The sequence below is a fragment of the Patiria miniata genome, unplaced genomic scaffold (assembly GCF_015706575.1).
Source record: "Patiria miniata isolate m_02_andy unplaced genomic scaffold, ASM1570657v1 HiC_scaffold_21, whole genome shotgun sequence".
In the NCBI taxonomy this organism is placed as follows: Eukaryota; Metazoa; Echinodermata; class Asteroidea; order Valvatida; family Asterinidae; genus Patiria; species Patiria miniata.
In genome coordinates, this window is record NW_024037060.1 from 5,401,660 (window position 1) to 5,418,898 (window position 17,239).

General features: G+C 39.6%; 1 protein-coding gene across 1 annotated transcript; it reads left to right on the forward strand.

Moving 5' to 3' along the window:
- The first annotated feature begins 1,609 nt into the window (after positions 1 to 1,609).
- LOC119729847 lies at positions 1,610 to 13,031 on the forward strand. Its single transcript, XM_038202640.1, has 7 exons — positions 1,610 to 1,644; positions 2,939 to 3,003; positions 4,288 to 4,426; positions 9,745 to 9,809; positions 10,335 to 10,470; positions 10,746 to 10,834; positions 11,355 to 13,031. Exons 1-7 carry the CDS (start codon positions 1,610 to 1,612, stop codon positions 12,971 to 12,973), a joined length of 2,148 nt encoding a protein of 715 aa, XP_038058568.1. The 3' UTR covers positions 12,974 to 13,031.
- The last annotated feature ends 4,208 nt before the right edge of the window (positions 13,032 to 17,239 follow it).

Here is a 17,239-nt window from a genome sequence, read left to right on the forward strand (position 1 = left end):
TTTTTGATTTGATTTGTTATTTTGAAACAGTATCCTAATGCCGCATTATTTGTAAGAACATTATTACTGAATTAACTAAAACTGTTACAGCGTTCGTGAATATTCTGAAACATTTGCCATGGGAATAAATAAATGGAAGTCTTATGCAGAATATATAGCTGATAGTGAATGCAAACTGCTTCCACTTGTAAATTAAGCTACAGTTTTGTCGAAAGAGAAAGTATATTGATTTTGTTTTAGGTTTACTGGAATATTGGTTAAGGGTTAAGGAAATAACATTACATTATTTGCATTGAGTAACCATTAAGGCTACGATATGAAAACTATATTCCATCTGTAAATGAAAGTACTGGCTAATGTATATAGAAAGTATACAAATGAATTATGATTTTTGCATAAAGGTGAATATTCGGTGTTTTTTTTAAAATAAATAATACTTAAAGATAGGCATTGTTGACGATTTGTGATTTTGTTACGAGGCAAAGGACTTTTAAACCAGTATTTTTTTAATTAAAAAATGTGATTATACTTGTTTATTGTTTATAAAATTATTTGAATAAGTTAATCTTTGTTCTGGAATAACTGACACCATTGTATTTTGTTTCTTTTGGATTTCATTGTTTTTTTATCTCTGAAAATCTCTGGTCAGCGAGTTAAAATGTGCAAGATGATGAAATAAACAATATGATTCAGTGAGTTACAACGAACGATAATGGAAGAACCATATTTTGCATATGTTTAAAATGAAACTGCGAATATTAATATGAACAGAAAGGTTTTGTTATGAATAAAGGTTACAGAAACAAACCTATATATTAAAGGTGCATGATGCGCAGTGTTTATGGCACTGTTTGCTTTAAGTCAATTTAAAAGAACCAGAATGAGAAATGTTGTACCACATAAAACATGGTGCATATACACAGAACCGAAATACATGTACATTTTATTTGATATGAATAAAAGGAAATATTAAAGGTGCGTTTGATTCATTGTTTCATTATTCAAGGTATTTCTGAAAAAAGAAAGAAATTGTGTTCATCTGGAGAATTGTTTTAATCTAAAGAAATACTGACTCTCAATCACAAAGCAAAATATGAACGGAAAAATCTCAATTTGGTTGTTAAATGTTTCTCCCCTGACTATAGTACGCTACGTTTGTTCTTTGCGCAAAATGAAGCGTTTATAAGTTTTCCGCCAACCAGAAATCGTGTTCTTGTCAGGGCGTTTCAAAGTTATATCGATGATTGCAGATTACATGATTTTGTCATAGTTTTGTTCAATATGTTACATATTCTTCCTCAAAAAACAATGTATAATTACCTATAGGAACCATTAGTCGACATTGTGGTTCGAGATTGCCAACACAAGTGTTCATAAACAAACTCTTTCCCACTAAAAACCGAAAACGAAACGGAACTCGTGAAAAGTAAAACCAGGAAACATTTCAAATAAATCTACTGCGTGGTCAGGCTGAATATAATGTGGGGAAAAACGTTATAACGGATTGAACATCTGCATCTAGTAAGCAGGCATATCTCCTGACATCATGGCCTCTATTTCCCTGGTTTTTGGAGTGTTGTTTCTTCTTTTTGTCTGCGGTATAGCTGGAATGGAGGGCGGCAACCACAGCACTGATCCACCAAAGTAAGTTTACTTTAATATCCGACATTAATATCAATATAGTTTCAAAATGAAATAAAAAACCGCCATTCTACGAGGAACGTGTTTGGGGTAATCAAACAGTGTGATTACTTTTATTGATCATTATTGTCCATTCATTCTTATGTTCAATTACTGCGTGTGTATGATTAAGCAGATTTTTTAAACCAAAGTAGTTGACTACACGGTAATGATTAAAATTGAAAGTTTAACATGTTGATGTTATAATTTAGCAGAAAACATTAGAAACATGTCTAGCGACCTTTCAGTTACTGCTTGTGAATATTCTATGTTATAGTCATAAAACTTTCCTCACTCAATTTGCAGGTATTTTTACGGGGTGGAAAATATCAGTTCTATTCAGGCATGGGAAGAAAACCGAAGAAAAATAATTCAGGGGAACAAAATAATTATTTTTATTTTTAAAAATTTATTTATTCATTTAGGTTTATTTTCATTCAACTCGTGGCCCTCAGGCCAAATCGCAAGAATGTTACAATATAAAAACATTAAAAACTTCACATTATTACAGGCCAAATATAAACAAACAAAAAAAGGCAAAAGTAATGGTCCAGCCAAATTTAATACTCACAAACTGAAATTTCACCATTGCTGTAGGAGAGTTAACAAATATTAGACTTTATACTCTGCAATGTTTGGAAGGGCAGGTTCCGAGAAACTTTCCTACTCGGATTTCAAAATGACCTTTTTTAAAGAGCTCTTGCAACAAACAGTAGTTGTTGTAGTTTTGGACATGTTGGGCAAAGCTGCTTTCCTCTTTTCAGTAAAACTTTGGAAACCATTGTAAGTGTTGGATATAATTTCAATAAATCATAACAAGTATTTACACGTTTGAAAGGAGCGTATTTTTGATTACGTACATGTAGACAAAGACCAGCGCATTGTTCACCATCGCCCCAGTGTGTGGAAGCTTGGTAAGTAATCGAATTCCCCCTACCCCAACTCTATCCCTCCCTACCCTACCCGCACCCACAATCTATAGGTTTATTCTATTCTCATCACTCAAGAGAAAGAGTTTGTCCCTTAAAATCACCACAATAAATCACCACAATAATATTGATTTTCAAATTGTTATTCCCTTAATTGATATTTACCATACTATTATCAAAAAAATTGAACCAAACTAAAATGTAAAAGAATATAAGAGTGGGTTAACGTGGCTGCTAAAGGAACTGTATAACTGAGCGGCATATAATGGTAAGATATCTACCGAAATGAACACATTTTGTTATCTTTTTTTTTTTAATCTTATTTTCAGTGATCCAGTTGTGACATGCAGTCAACTTAGTGACGCGATGTGTCAATTGGAGTTCCAAGTCAATGGTAGGAACGATACAGCACAAAGTCTGAAAAAGGGGATTTATTTTTTGGCTCATTGGTATAACTATCAGGGAAGGATACGACCCCATCCCGCGGACTATATTAAGAAAATGACAATGAGCACACGCGGACGCGCAGTTCATTCTATACGAATGTCTTATGGATGGTTCGAAAGATTAGTTCTACTGCAATCCTTGCTATTATCGAGGTTTACCCCAAAACATAATTTTTTTATTATTAAAATAAGACCCCAAAATTGAGTTTTGTTGGTAGTTTTGTTGTTAAATAAGACGAACAAGTTGAACATTATTTTGTAAGGAGAAAAAAACCACCGAATTCGATGAAGAGAAGGAAGAGACAGTACACATTTATAAGAATGCGCACGCAGGAAAAATCTGTAATCCCTAACTAAATTCTTTCAATGGTCTCAGATTTAAATTTCGAAATACATGAGATCAACACGTATTTGTGGGCAGCAACATCAGGCGTAGCATGCAGGATCGAACGCTGGGGGAATGAGACTGTAGTACATGTAACAAATTAATAAGTAACATTAATTCACCGGTTTATTAAAAAGAAATACGATAATGGAAGCAAGCAAGGAAAATAGTTCCCCTTCCCCTTTCCCCAAAATAAACGAAGAGGCAGTTATTTTTTTTTTCTTATTTTTTTTTTTGCGTGAAGACGATGGACAACATTTGTGATATTAAGAACAAGTCAATGTCATACCGAATCATAAGGTCATGAAAAAAACCGCTGTCTTCTCCAATTATCAGCCTTTCAAATCCTCGTTTCACTTTTAATTTGAATATAGAAAAGAAAAAAATCAAAGAGCCTAAGTGTAATGGGGATTGGAAGTTGAAGAGTCTTTGTACCCATGGGCGTCGCCAGGATTTTTTCTAGAGGGGAAAAACTTATTTCCCCCCCCCAAAAAAATCCTGTATTTCTCAACATATTCTTGATTTCTCAGTTTTAGAGGGGGGCAGGGACATTCCCCCCCCCCAACTCATTAAATTTACACCACTATGACTTTGCGCCTCTTTTTTCTTTTGTTTTTTTTTGTTTTGTTTTTGCTTTTCCGGAGGGGGGGGGGGCTTTCCCCCTCGCGACGCCCATATTTGTACCATTTACATCATGGCACAAATACAAAACAGCGTATAATTAATATATGGTATAAAATTTCATCGCCTGGATGGATAATTCCCACGAGATACTGCCTTATCCCTACCTTTCTGCGTTGTTGATATTTGTCAAGTTTATTTCTTTCTGTTTTAATTGTCTTTTCAGTTACAGTAAGAACAGATAAGAATATAATAAAGGTAGCAGTGCACGCATACAAGGAGGAAAGTGGGACAAACATGTGCATACCTCCACCCTCAGGCATTCCTTCCACGTGTAACTCTATCTGCTGGTCGTTGTACGGGGAGTAAGTGTTTTTGTTTTCTAAGAGACTAAAATATTCTCGTTTTTAATCTGATGCTGTAAAAGAAATCATTGGTTCCTGATTCTGTCATGACGTTGAATGATAGGCGGCACTATTGCGACACTATTTTGGAGTGAGGCCATTTTAAGACTGTCAACGGAACCAGAGTTCGGCATTGGAATCCTTTAAGAAATAAAAAACAAATCTACAAGTCTATAAAGACATTGTTTAAAAGGCATGGGAGGGGTAACTGTCCGAGGCATAATTTAAGCTCTCCTATATGAAGTCGACCACTCTTGCTGTCATATATACAAATTGTACCTGCATCGTGACAGTCGAGAGTCGTAATAATAAAATTGTATAGACCTTTCTACGCTTGGCAAACTGTTTTTTTTTTGCCAACCACGGGTTGCAAAACTATGGAAGGTCCAACACTGCAAAAATGAAGAAGAGTTATTACAGATAACCAAAATATTATTTGATTGTTGGAAAAACAACATTGTCAACAAAGCTACAACATTATTCCTAAACATGCCTTTTTACTTTGTATTGAGGGCGTTATGGGGACTTTTTTGGAAAAAAAATATGTTGCCAACCACGGCTTCAATTTATGCGCTTGCGGCAGCCCATATAAAATGGCGCCAATGTTTACAAACAAAAGAAAGGTCTATTCTTACTTAAAGCAGTGCTGTAACTACGGGGGAGGGGAGGGGGAGAGGGGGACGGAGAGAGGAGCGGGTCCCTGCCCAGGGTGCCCCCCATTTAAAATCTCGAATTTAACTAAACTATACGTCATTTGCCCTTAGTGGCTCCCCTCCCCCCACCTGTTAAAAAAAAATTCACTCCCAGGTACCCCAGACGTTTAAAAACGGAACGCCACTGTAAATACGTCGTTTCAAGTGAGACGCCGCCATGACACTATTGATGGGTTATTTCTGTTTTCACATTTAAATTTTAGGGATGGTGAATGTGAAGCAAAGAGGTCTGGTGACCCTGGACTTGGTAAAAGTGTTATCATAATTTATGACAGTTTGTTGATTTTTTTATTTCTGGCATAATCAGCAAATAATAGAGAGATTACAGTCACTCTGTTTGTGAGGATAGGGCATATTTCCAAATCTTCGGTTTCTAGAACAACCTCTGAACTGCTGATCCTCTCTAAGTTTAATATAGAACCCTGGCATATCGAACAAGAGATGGTCCTTATTTTGGGAATTAATGTTCAAAGATTTTTTTTTACCCTACACTGTTAAAACTCCTGGGTCAAAATTGACTCAGAATCTGCGTCTATATCTGCACAGCCCTGTTCCAGGTCAATATTTACTCTTTTCTGGTCAAAATGAATTTTTTTCTGGGTCCAAAATGACATTTCTCTGGATCATTTTGACCTAGAAAAGCGTAATATTTTTACCTTGAAAAGGACTGTGCAGATATAGACTCATATCGGGGTCAATTTGACCCCGGAGTTTTTAGAGTGTATATCGATTTATAAATTCGGGACCTGTCTTGCCTTTTCAGTTGCTCCAAGATTGTATACATTACAGAGCCGATATTTAAGCACTTTTTATTTTAAATACGCTTCAGAAAATCCAACTTGCCAAAACTCAACCACACTGCAAACAAATAAGCCTACACTCTAAAAAATAGTTGCTCAATATTGGGTAAAATTACTACCTTTTCGAGAGTAAAAAGGGAGCATGGTCGTCAACTTGTGTAGTTTTTTTTACACAACAGCTAAAGTGTAGAAAAGTACCCATTTCAGTGTAACTTTTACCCATAATTGTGTTACGTGCTTGCACAACAAGGTTGGGGAAGAAAGTTTACCCATGTGACGACCATGTTCCCTTTTTACTCAATTATTGGGTAAACTTTACCCAACCCTCCTTTTACCCAAGTGTTGTGTCAGTTTCTTACCCAGAAGTTGGGTTCTAATTTTTACCCTGCATTGTTGGGTTCTAAATTTACCCATCACTTGGGTTTTTTTTAAATTAGTTGTTGTGTACCTTTGTTATTGACCCTTGCGGTTTTATTCAACTTTGAACTCTGCAATGTGAATTGCATGCTAGAGCCAGCAATCGCGAGTGATTTCAATAACTGAGTCCTGGGTTGGAAAGTCAGTAAAATGAATCAGATGATATTTCCCCAAATATGGTGCTGATGCATGAGGACTATTACGAGGAACGTGGGCTAAATGATGGGCAGGGGTGTTAGAATTTCCCTCAATCAACTCATTCAAAAACAATTCCCCAAATGTCGGTCACTTTACTGCGTGTTTGTAGATCTGATAACACTCGCTATACGGTGCATGAAATGCATGCATCATGTGCATGGCAGAGCCGTGACGTTCAAGTTGCAAATAATGTCTAAATAATAAGCATGTCACTTCTCCAATCTCTCCGATATTAATCCTCATACATCAGCATCCCATTTGGAGGAAACAACACTGAAATTCATTTCACTGACTTATCTGGAACAAAGAAATCTCGTCTTCAAAATCCCCAAATTGTGAGTCTCACAGGCGGCGGCCATTTTGTACATGAGTGATACGCGTGCACAATATTGGGCAAACGTTGTCACGGTGCGTCAGTTTACCCCGCACCGTGGTAACATTTTACTAATGTCGTGGTAAATTCTACTCTTCGACGTGTTCAATGAACTGAGAATTGTTACACAGTTGTGGGGTAAATTCAGTTTCTTTAACCCATCACTTGGGTAATAATACCATGATTTTAACTTTTTTTCCTGTGCTGCTGGGACTTGTAGTCAATGTTGGGTATTATTTTACCTTTTCGTGTGTAACACATTTGACACAAGAAGGAGGTACAAGCGAAATTTTTGTTTTGCTCAATATTGAGCAGAAATGACACAATTTTTTTACACAACAGTTTTACACAACATAAATTTACACTTCTTTTTTAGAGTGTAGCCTTCTTCTTCTGAGATGTAGCATCACCACTGAATGCTCGTGAGTAATTTGTTTTTCCCTCTGTGTTTTAAGGTAACAAAAAATGTATCAGTTCTAATACAGGACGTTTTCGGTAAGAAACACAATCGTCCCAATTAATGAGCTAATTAAAATGAAGTGTCCATAAAAGTACGGCACAAATTACAGATTACACAGAAACACCACAATATGTATTTATTTATTCAAAACAAAGTTAAGCAATACATTGCCTTTTTTGACAAAGCCTAAACCACTACAACGTATAAGCAGATTCTCTGTCAGGTCATTGGAGAGCTAGACCTGAACGTGTCATCAATGTGTATTCAAACTCGGTGACTACGTCAGTTATAGGCCTACTTAGCCGGTCAGTCAGTGATTCAGTGAGAGCCAGTCAGTTGACAATAGGCTGGGCCTTCGGTCCAGCAAAAACAAAATGGATGAGGAAAAACTGGGGGGGGGGGGGGGGGGGGTTAAACCCTTTTCCAGAAGAGAGACTCTGCAGTGGGGCTTTTGACTAGTTTTGATCCCAAAGCTACTGAGGGAATATGTGCCTTAGTACCGGAACCGGAATCGGGAACAAGTATTGAGGAGAACCTCTAACCCCCACCCCCCGGCGTCGAAACAGCCCCCCCCCCCATAAAAAAACACCTTTACCCGTAGTTATTTCTAGTAATTGTTTTTGTAGGCAATATCGTTGTCCTGTCGGCAAAAATCGTGTGTCCGTCGGCAACTTTGATGGGTTAAGAGGGTCACCTATTGTCCGATACTGTCCATTATAGTCAGCTTTGAACACCCAAATAACCCCCGCTTTGGATTTTGTGGAGGGCGGAGGGCGGTTGTCCGAGGGAAAAAAATCCTGTCAACATGCTCTCGGGTCTTATGCCCCAATGGAAGAACCCCCCCCCCCCCCCCCGGAAAAATTCTAAATTCGCCGGTGAACCAAAATAGCCACAGTATAACACATTTCACCACACGCTAAACAGCGCATTTCCCAGTAAAGCCCTAATTAAGTATACACAAATCATAAAAGGAGGATGAATACAATTATTCCTTAATCTTCACAGTGAAGACGAACACAAAGCTACAACTCTCGAATATACAACCGATACTTCGGAAGAAGGTAGGCGTTCAACGAACGCCCCAAGAACGAGCACTCCCAAACCCACAATTTCATCGGAATCCACAATTCAATCTACGACGCAGCAGAGGTGAGTATTGCTGTAAAGGTTAAGGCAGTATTTTATAGACCAGGCCGAGGGTCATTCTAGATAGGTTCCAACGGTTGACCTTTTTCATGTCTATGTTAGCTTGGTAATTTGTAATTTTCCATTCGAGTATTATAAAGAATGACTTCAAACAATTATTTATTTGTTGGATATTTAGTTCACTGTTGGGAGGAAGACTGCATTTAAAGGGAATATACATCATTTGCTTTTGCTGTAATTTTCAGAAATGGATGGAATTGGGGGGTTGGAAATATATAGCAAATATAGTTACACTGACTTTTTTGAGGTTTTGGGTTCGAAAATGCTATAAAAACCAAGAAAAACAATCATTTTCCTGTAGTCTGGTTCCCTGACTCCATATAAGAAGAAACAGAGCAGTTTACATACATTGGGGAATTGTAAGGTCAGGGAACCAGTCTAGCTGGCTTGTACCCGTTCATAGGTGTGTAATCGATTGCAAACAAGTGCGATGGTCAATTGGGGCCAGTATTTGAAAAAAAAGCCAGTGTTTTCCAACGCTGGTCGGCCGACCAGCGTTGGAAATTGATACAAAAATACCACTTTTCTTGAAAATGACAGTATACCAGGTGCCATGATTTTAAAGGATGCTTTACACTGTAATTCACTAACAGTCCAGCAAGGTTTTTCAAAATGATTCGGTAGTTTTATTTTTTGATGTTTGCAAAAGTTGTATTTTCCCTTAAAGGAGTGCATCGGATTTAAAAAATAACAGATTCAGACTAGATGTAACAGGAACAGGGAAAAAATGGACCGCAAACTTGTTACGTTCTTGTTGGTCATCATCAAAGAGAAAATCTCCATCATTGGTTAATATCATTCTTGCAAACACCCTTCTTCTTTACACACGTACGTGCTGTGTGCATGTGTCGCCTTCCAAGATGCACATCAATCCTCGATAAACGAGGAAATACTGCTAACTAGTGAGCCATTTGCAATGTACATGGGAGTCACTTTACTATAGCCATGCATAATTTCGTATTTAAATGTGACGGTCCTGAGACTATTTTTGTGAGCGAAAGAGAGAGATAGAGAACCATTCATTAATGTGTCTCTGAGAGAAGTGAAATAAGTAATCTGCAGCTTTCTTTCTTGCATTACTTGATGGGAATGGGATGTTTGTTTGTGTTTAGATGGACGACTACTGCAGTGACTCCCACTCCGGTGCAGATGACAGTTGCTGGGGGAAGTCCAACAGGTTAGTGTCTTTACCTTTTCTGTGTGGTTCCCGTTTGTTTATGGTTGGCTGAGTGGCTGACTCAGCATGCTTGCTGGCTGGTTGGCTGGCTGGCCGGCCGGCTGGTTGTTGATTGGTTTGTTGGCTCGCTGGGTAGTAGCTCAATTTATGGTTTGCTGGCTGGCTGCCAGCTGATTGGCTGGCAGACTGACTGGTAATAGCTGGCTGGCCGACTGGCTCGCGAGTTGGCTGGCTGGTAGACTGGTTAACTGGCTGGTGGACTGGTTTACTGGCTGGCAGGCCGGCCTGCTTTCTTGCTGGTTGGGTGGTTAACTTGCTGGAATTTGCAGTGTAATGCTATGATTCAACTTTTGAAGAAGGGTATATTGTAACCCAGCTTCTATTCCCCGATAACCCCAACGTCTCATTACCTGTCTGCCTTGGCATTAACCTCACCTGAAATCATCTTCTTTTCTCAGGCCCTCTTTTGACACGTGACTTTATCTGCAATTAATTGATCGTATGTCATTTTTTTGATATCGACAGCAACTACAAAACCGAAAGTTATACTTCCGATTCTGATCGGGGTTCTCGTGGTAGGAATCGGGATCTTTCTGGCGATATGCGCAATTTTCGCCGTTTTGTGTCGACGTAGGAGGCAGGAGCAGTCCCTTCATCAAGGGTGAGATACCAAACCATCAATCGAAATTTCAATGCCTATTCCAGTTAAATGACGAGAAGAAAAAGAAAGAGACATTAAAAAGAACTCTCCAACGTCTTGGCTTTCCCAAGCAATTAACTACGAAAAGGAAAGGAAAGAGAAATGAAAAATAAGGGAAAAGAAAGATAAAAGTTGATGCCCAACGCAGCTATTCATTATTTCATGTTAGTACATTTTAAGTGTGGTTTTCTTTGTAGATATTTCCTATTTTATACTTTTTCTTTTTCCTCTGGCAGCGTAAACTGGGACGATGAAGGATACATGGGGGTGTCTGAACGTGGCTCTCCAGTGCACAGGTCAAAGGCTAAAGGTCAAGCAACAAGAGGTGACATTTAGAAGCGCTAGCATAATTATGTTTAATAGCTACTAAGTTTTCCTTGACCTTTTTGGATTCTGGTATTTTGTATGGAATGGTGCTCTCTGAAAAAGATAAGGCAAATTTTTCGAATCATTGAACTTTTACTTGTTGAAAACATTCTAAATTCCCAATGAGCCCTCCCCCGCCGATTGAAACGGTCCATTGTCCAGGTAATTTTATACACAAGTATAACAATTAATTATTGACACTATAAAACTGGCAACGTAGAGTACCTTTAAACATATTAATAGATTAAATATTGGGCTTTGCCCTTCACCGACGTATTTTTTCCCGGAGCGAGAAAAGGCTCACAAACTACTTGTCGGGACTCGAACCCACGACCTGCATGCTTATAGTGCAGACGTCTTAGCAGTCGACCACGGAGTTTGCCAAAAATTACGTCGGTGAAAGGCGAAACCTAATATTGAATTTACACCACCCCAAACAAAGTTTAATTAATATATTCCAAAAAATGGTGTATTTCCAGTTGTACAGTTTACAAACCGGACTTACGATGATGAAATAGCTGTGGGCGTCCTCGGGCTGAGTCATGACAACCGCAGCTTCGTTCCCGTCGTCCCGCCGCAACCAGCTATGATCCGTAAAACTTCGGATGGGTACGTGGAGTACAACCCCAAGACCGACGGCGTGCCTGCACAGCTGCAGGAGCCTGCCGGCAACCGCGGACATGGACAACGGGATCGTCCACTACCAAATCCTGTTGAAGAAGATGACTACGTGAGACCGTACGAAGAAGTCAGTGAGATTGTCGGAGCAGGAGTTGAAGTCAGAGCTAATGCGGATAATAATGTCCCACGGGGCATTTCCGATAGATCCCGTATTCGTGCGAAACAGCAACCGATCCCTCCTGCGTCGAGCTGTGGTCAATCATCCGGTGGGTATGTCGATGTCGACAGTCTTGGCTCGGCACTGCAGCCAAGCTCAACCCCTCAAATCCCCCAATTGTCTAGCCGTGGTCAGTCCTCTGATGGTTATGTCGATGTCGACAGTCCAGGGGCAATGCAACCAGTGTCAACCCCAGAGTTCGATCAATCGTCCAGCCGTGGTCAGATACTTCCCGCGTCAAGCTGTGGTCCATCCTCTGTTGGTTATGTCGATGTCGACAGTCCAGGGGCAATGCAACCAGTGTCAACCCCAGAGTTCGCTCAATCGTCCAACCGGGGTCAGATACATCCCGTGTCCAGCCGTGGTCCATCCTTTGATGGTTATGTCGATGTCGACAGTCCAGGGTCTCCTCTTCAACCATCTCCTGTCATTGCGACCACACAGATCCTCTCCACGTCGAGCAGAGGTCAATTCTCTGATTGCTATGTCGACGTCGACTTTCCAGAGTCTCCACTTCAACCATCTCCAGTTGATGCGAACCTCCAATCAGATGGTACTGTTGATGGAGTTGATGTCGACCCTTCAGATACGAGTATCCTATCGAGATCCCTCCATTCTGATCCCTGTTTCCTTGGTAGATCTCCAAGTTCGTCCCGGGACGACAGCGATGGTTTTGAAGGCACCGACAATCAAGTTGACACCTCACAACTAAATCCTGTCTCATGTACCCCCTCCTTCCCACCGCAAGATAAACCGTCGACCACTGATTACGTGGATGTCGACTTTCCCGACTCCTCACTGCAACCAGGCGAAGTCTCTCTTCCAGTCGCCGTCGATTCCGGAGGACCATCACTGAATCCTCCCGATGGCTTCACAGATGTCGACAACCTGGACATCGACAAGGCCCACCAATCGAGTTCGGATGGCAGTCCGACTGCTCCTTCACACGCGGGCCCATCTCAGGCTGACACCAAGCCAGACCAAGCCATCTACTTCACTTTGGAGCCTCCCACAGCCGAGCACACAGCCGAGCCAGACGAAGCTAGGAGCAGCACCGACAATAATGGGAATGGATCATTCCCAGCAACCAGCGAGAATCCAGCCACTAGACTACCGCAGGCTGGCGCTGACAACCCCCGCTGGCTTACCCACGATAAAGACAACAAGGGCGGTAACTACAGCCAGCTTGACCGTGGACCTCTCTGGAAAAAGGTCTCTGCACGATCTGGCAGCGCTGAGCGTGAAACCTCGGCAAAGTAGCAAACCGAAAATCTTCCATCTACCTTTTGCATTTGAAGAATAAATAATTGTAGAGAAAAGCAGACGCCCTTACACCTATATAGGGGACTGAGATCCAAATGATGAGCAGTGGGAATTTAGCAAAAAGGCATTACCTCAAATAAAATCTTCTAAAATTGTACAATGTGAAGAGCATACTTTGACAAATTGGATGCAGCATGCAAGTTTAATCACTCTCTTTGTGTATATAATTTGGAAATTGTAAAAATGCCAAGCACTTTTGCTTTCTGGCGGAGAAAAAAAAACAATTCGAGAGAGCTTTGTTACAATTTAACTCACAAAAACATAATTTTCCTTAGTATATCATAGAGTCTTGTTCAGTACTGTTGTACCTTGAAGGGTATTGTTCGGTTGTAACTTAAATACTGGATTTTAACTGAAAAAAACCGCCAATTCAGAAATTGTTCTCAATTAATTGTGAAAAAAGTAAGACTGCTGCAAACTGCTTACTGACTGGGTGGACCTGAAATATATAAATCTAAAAATTAATGTGGCCTGACGTTGCGAACTTAGCAAGTTCTTCTTCAGAGGCTAAAACAGAACTGTTTTAGCCTCTGAAGAAGAACTTGCTAAGTTCGCAACGTCAGGCCACATTAATTTTTAGATTCTCAATTAATTGTGTTAATTTATGCAAGCTGTAAAATTTAAGTCGCCAAAGATCGTATCTTGCAGTAATCGCGTTTATACTCTATGTATGTATTTGTGGGGGCGTATGGCCTATTGGTTAGGGTTTGTGACTCATGATCAGAGGGTCAGGTGTTCGAATCCACCTGCTGGCCATATGTTGTGTCCTTGGGCAAGCCACTTCACTCCCACTTGCCTCTCTCGATCACCCAGGAGTATGTATGGGTACCGGCATCAGCTGGGGGATAACCTGCGATGGACTGGCATCCCGTCCAGGGGGAGTAGAAATATTCTCTGTGGATAAACGCCGGCCTGATTGGCCACATTGGATCGTGACAGACTTTACTTACTCTATGTATGATTGTATGTTGTTTTTATTTACTTTGATATATAACAAAAAAACGCGTCATTGACACAAATCGAAAGAATGGAAATAATCAATTGTAAATGAGCAAATCGGTGGAATTCAATCGGGACATTTTTCGATTGGATCATGCATTTCTTGATATAACAAGTCATTATTGAAGTAATAATACAAATATTAAACCAAAAAAAAAAGTTGTTGAGCTGTACATAGATTGCTTAGGCGAAGAAAGACAATTGTAGAAAATATGTATTGTTCTGCTGTTTGAACAGTCACAGACAGTAAAAAAAAATCAATCCTCTTCCCATGCCATGCCTTTTACACAGGCTTATCACCAACAGTCAGATCATATTTTATGCAAGCACTTTGACTAGTCAAATTTAGTCAACAGACAAAAGCAGGCAGGAAGTAGGCACACCAGGCTAATATCAATCACCTACAGTCAAAGCATAGCTGTATCGATAAACATAAATAGTCACAGCCAGTCAATCCAGCTTTATATATGTAGGTTGGGTGTTCTATTGAAAACAGTCACTTGATTGATTTTGACTGGAAGACAACTTTGCACAGAATGTATGTTTACCGTATACTTGCCTTGTAAATATAGCCTGAGTACGTACTTATTTAAACAAAATCAGCCGAACGCGTATTATATTTCTTATTTGTTAAGAGTGTATATATGGAGTAGGCACATGGGAGACATGAAATACGGACGTAACTTGTGTAACTTCCAGAGGAGCTTATTGCATGCAGCGTATCTTTTAAGTTGTGGGTATTTAACAGGCTTAGACTTTATTCAAGTCGGATATGTTCCAGGGTTCACAGCCAATACACCTTAAGCCTGCAATTTATACGTAAAAACACGTGGTCTTGCATTTGCGTGTGTCCTAATATCTTGCTCTCGACTTACGGAAGGGGTACGTTCAATAGAGGGTGCGTCATGGACCTATAGACAGCATATGCGACTTGGATCAGGTCTAGGTCTGCGTTACAACGATGACATTATATTGGCCCCGTTTTATAATCAGCTGTTATTTAAGTGTTGCTTTTGAAGATGCAATTTTTTTTTATGTTGTACCACATGCCCTTATTTAATGTGCATGATAAGTTTGTTACATGTTGGTTTGTGTCAACTATTCGAGAGAAAATCCGTTGACGTGAAATGAGGAAGAAGTGAAACAAAATGTAGTGTTTTCATTTCCAGTAGGCCCACGCTACGTTGTCAACCACAAGGAACTGATATTCCTAAAATAACACTGACTCTTTCCTGTCACACTGTTGATTTGTTCATGTACATGTACGTACATTTATAGTGTTGGCTCAAGCCCAAGCTAAACGAATATCACGATCGAATGAGTCACGTACACAAAATGAAACAGCAACTATTCGTATTTGGGCTACGGTTCTCAGTTGGTCAAAGAGGTTTGGTAATGAAGCAAACCACTGAGTGTCAACTTGGCGTTGTATTACAACACGAATAGATGCAAGGTGCAAGTATAAATTCACCACAGTCTGCAGACGGAACCATTATATTTTGCTTGTCCAAGTTTTGATGTTACATGTTTCAGCCAAAAGCTTTAATAAACCCCTTATCTCATGAAAACTGTATCAGCTTTGATGTCTTTAATCTGATGTAAACTTGTACGATATACGGTCATTCAGTGCACTGTTAAGTGATGGGTTCCCAATGTAATTTGGAGGTATATTTAGGAAACTATAAACACTCAGAAAGCTAGAAGAAAACAAATGTATTGTATTAAATTCCGGTTCTCGACTTGAATTTGAAATAATTGTCTAAATCGAGAAAATATCTCTTCTCATATAAAGCAAGATTTAGTGCCAAAAACTCATGTGTTAAAGCGTGTAACTAAGAAATAAAATGTACACTGCACGATTTAGAAATAATAATAAGGTAAATTAGTTACACTAATTATCTTTAATCTACACTACTGAAAAAGACCTCCCTGCCCAAAAGAATAATGTTGAACAATTTCTTTTGAAAAAAAAATCCGATCAACAACAGTTGAGTTATAAGAGAGATGTGAGGTTTGCAGTAGCACCGTGTAGCCAAAACTTTTGATGACTATATGGATCTGAAAAGAGCTGTTTTTTGTAACTCGACGTTCCAGACAGGCTCTGTCCGTCTTCACAAGACTGTCTTACTTATTAACAATTCTAAATTCTTGTATATCAGGGTTTTAAAATTCAATACTGATGAGCTATAACGGCAAGTTTATTTCCTCGTTCACTTTTGGGAAAGATTTTTCGGGAAATGGTGAAAATGAAAGACGCGAAGGGAAACCAACTCGCAACAATCGGACGTAGGTTTATATGTAAATTCAGAGAAATGTTTCGAATGGTTAAGCAGTTGTCATTTCCGTCTCACTGAAAACAATAACATATTTTGTTGACGATCATTAACTCCGGGTTGAAGTAAGAGAAGATATTTTTTTTGTATCCTGTTCGAGAAAAATTCGCAGTTTTTTCCCCACCAAAATCATGAAATATTCATCCAGTTTAAAGGTCGATCTCATTTTCGCGACTAGTTTTTAAAAACCATTTTCTTGATAGGATGGAGTAGTAATATTGTTGCACTTTTAGTGAACAAAGGATTTGCAAGAATTGGGGGTGGAAATGATAATACTAGCTTTATGGGGGGAGGGAAGGTCGGAGGAATTCTTTTTATTCAGAAAGGCCTTTTTTCGGGACAGCTTGACGACGATTCAGGTGCACTATCCCTCCCAGATCCGAAAAAAAAATAGTCGTACAAAGCAGCGTAGCTAAATGTACCATTACACCCATAGACCTAAAGTACCTCTATTTATTCTAAATCTACTCAACCCCTTCATTCGGCCTTCAACCTCTTAGCGTCAAGCCAGGAGGAAATTTTTAAAAAATGGAACTTCTGTACCTGGCAAGCCCTAACCTCTTCACTCTGTTTTGGGGAGTAGCGCGATGACAAGTATCCCCAAAGCGAATAGGTCTTTGGTAGCCATTTGGTTGTCTTGGCATTTGAACTTATGATCGTGATTATTGCCATACTGGTAGAAAAAAACATAGACAATACCAGAATCACTGCAATAAGTCACTGCGCGCCTTAATATATTTTGCACTTGTGACACGGCAGAAGCAGCCGATACGCGATACGGGTAACGATTTGTATAGGAGCAGAGGACTTTTCAAACTCCGTGCTCGGTAGTGCATTCGTACCACTGTTCACCCCGCTTCGGGGGAAAGGT

Bases quoted from the DNA above. Each gene is read 5' to 3' on its own strand.
- LOC119729847 (XM_038202640.1), top strand. From the start codon at position 1,610: ATGGAGGGCGGCAACCACAGCACTGATCCACCAAA. The intron at 1,645-2,938 runs GTAAGTTTACTT...TCTTATTTTCAG, and splicing joins CACAGCACTGATCCACCAAA to TGATCCAGTTGTGACATGCA. The intron at 9,810-10,334 runs GTTAGTGTCTTT...TGATATCGACAG, and splicing joins TGCTGGGGGAAGTCCAACAG to CAACTACAAAACCGAAAGTT.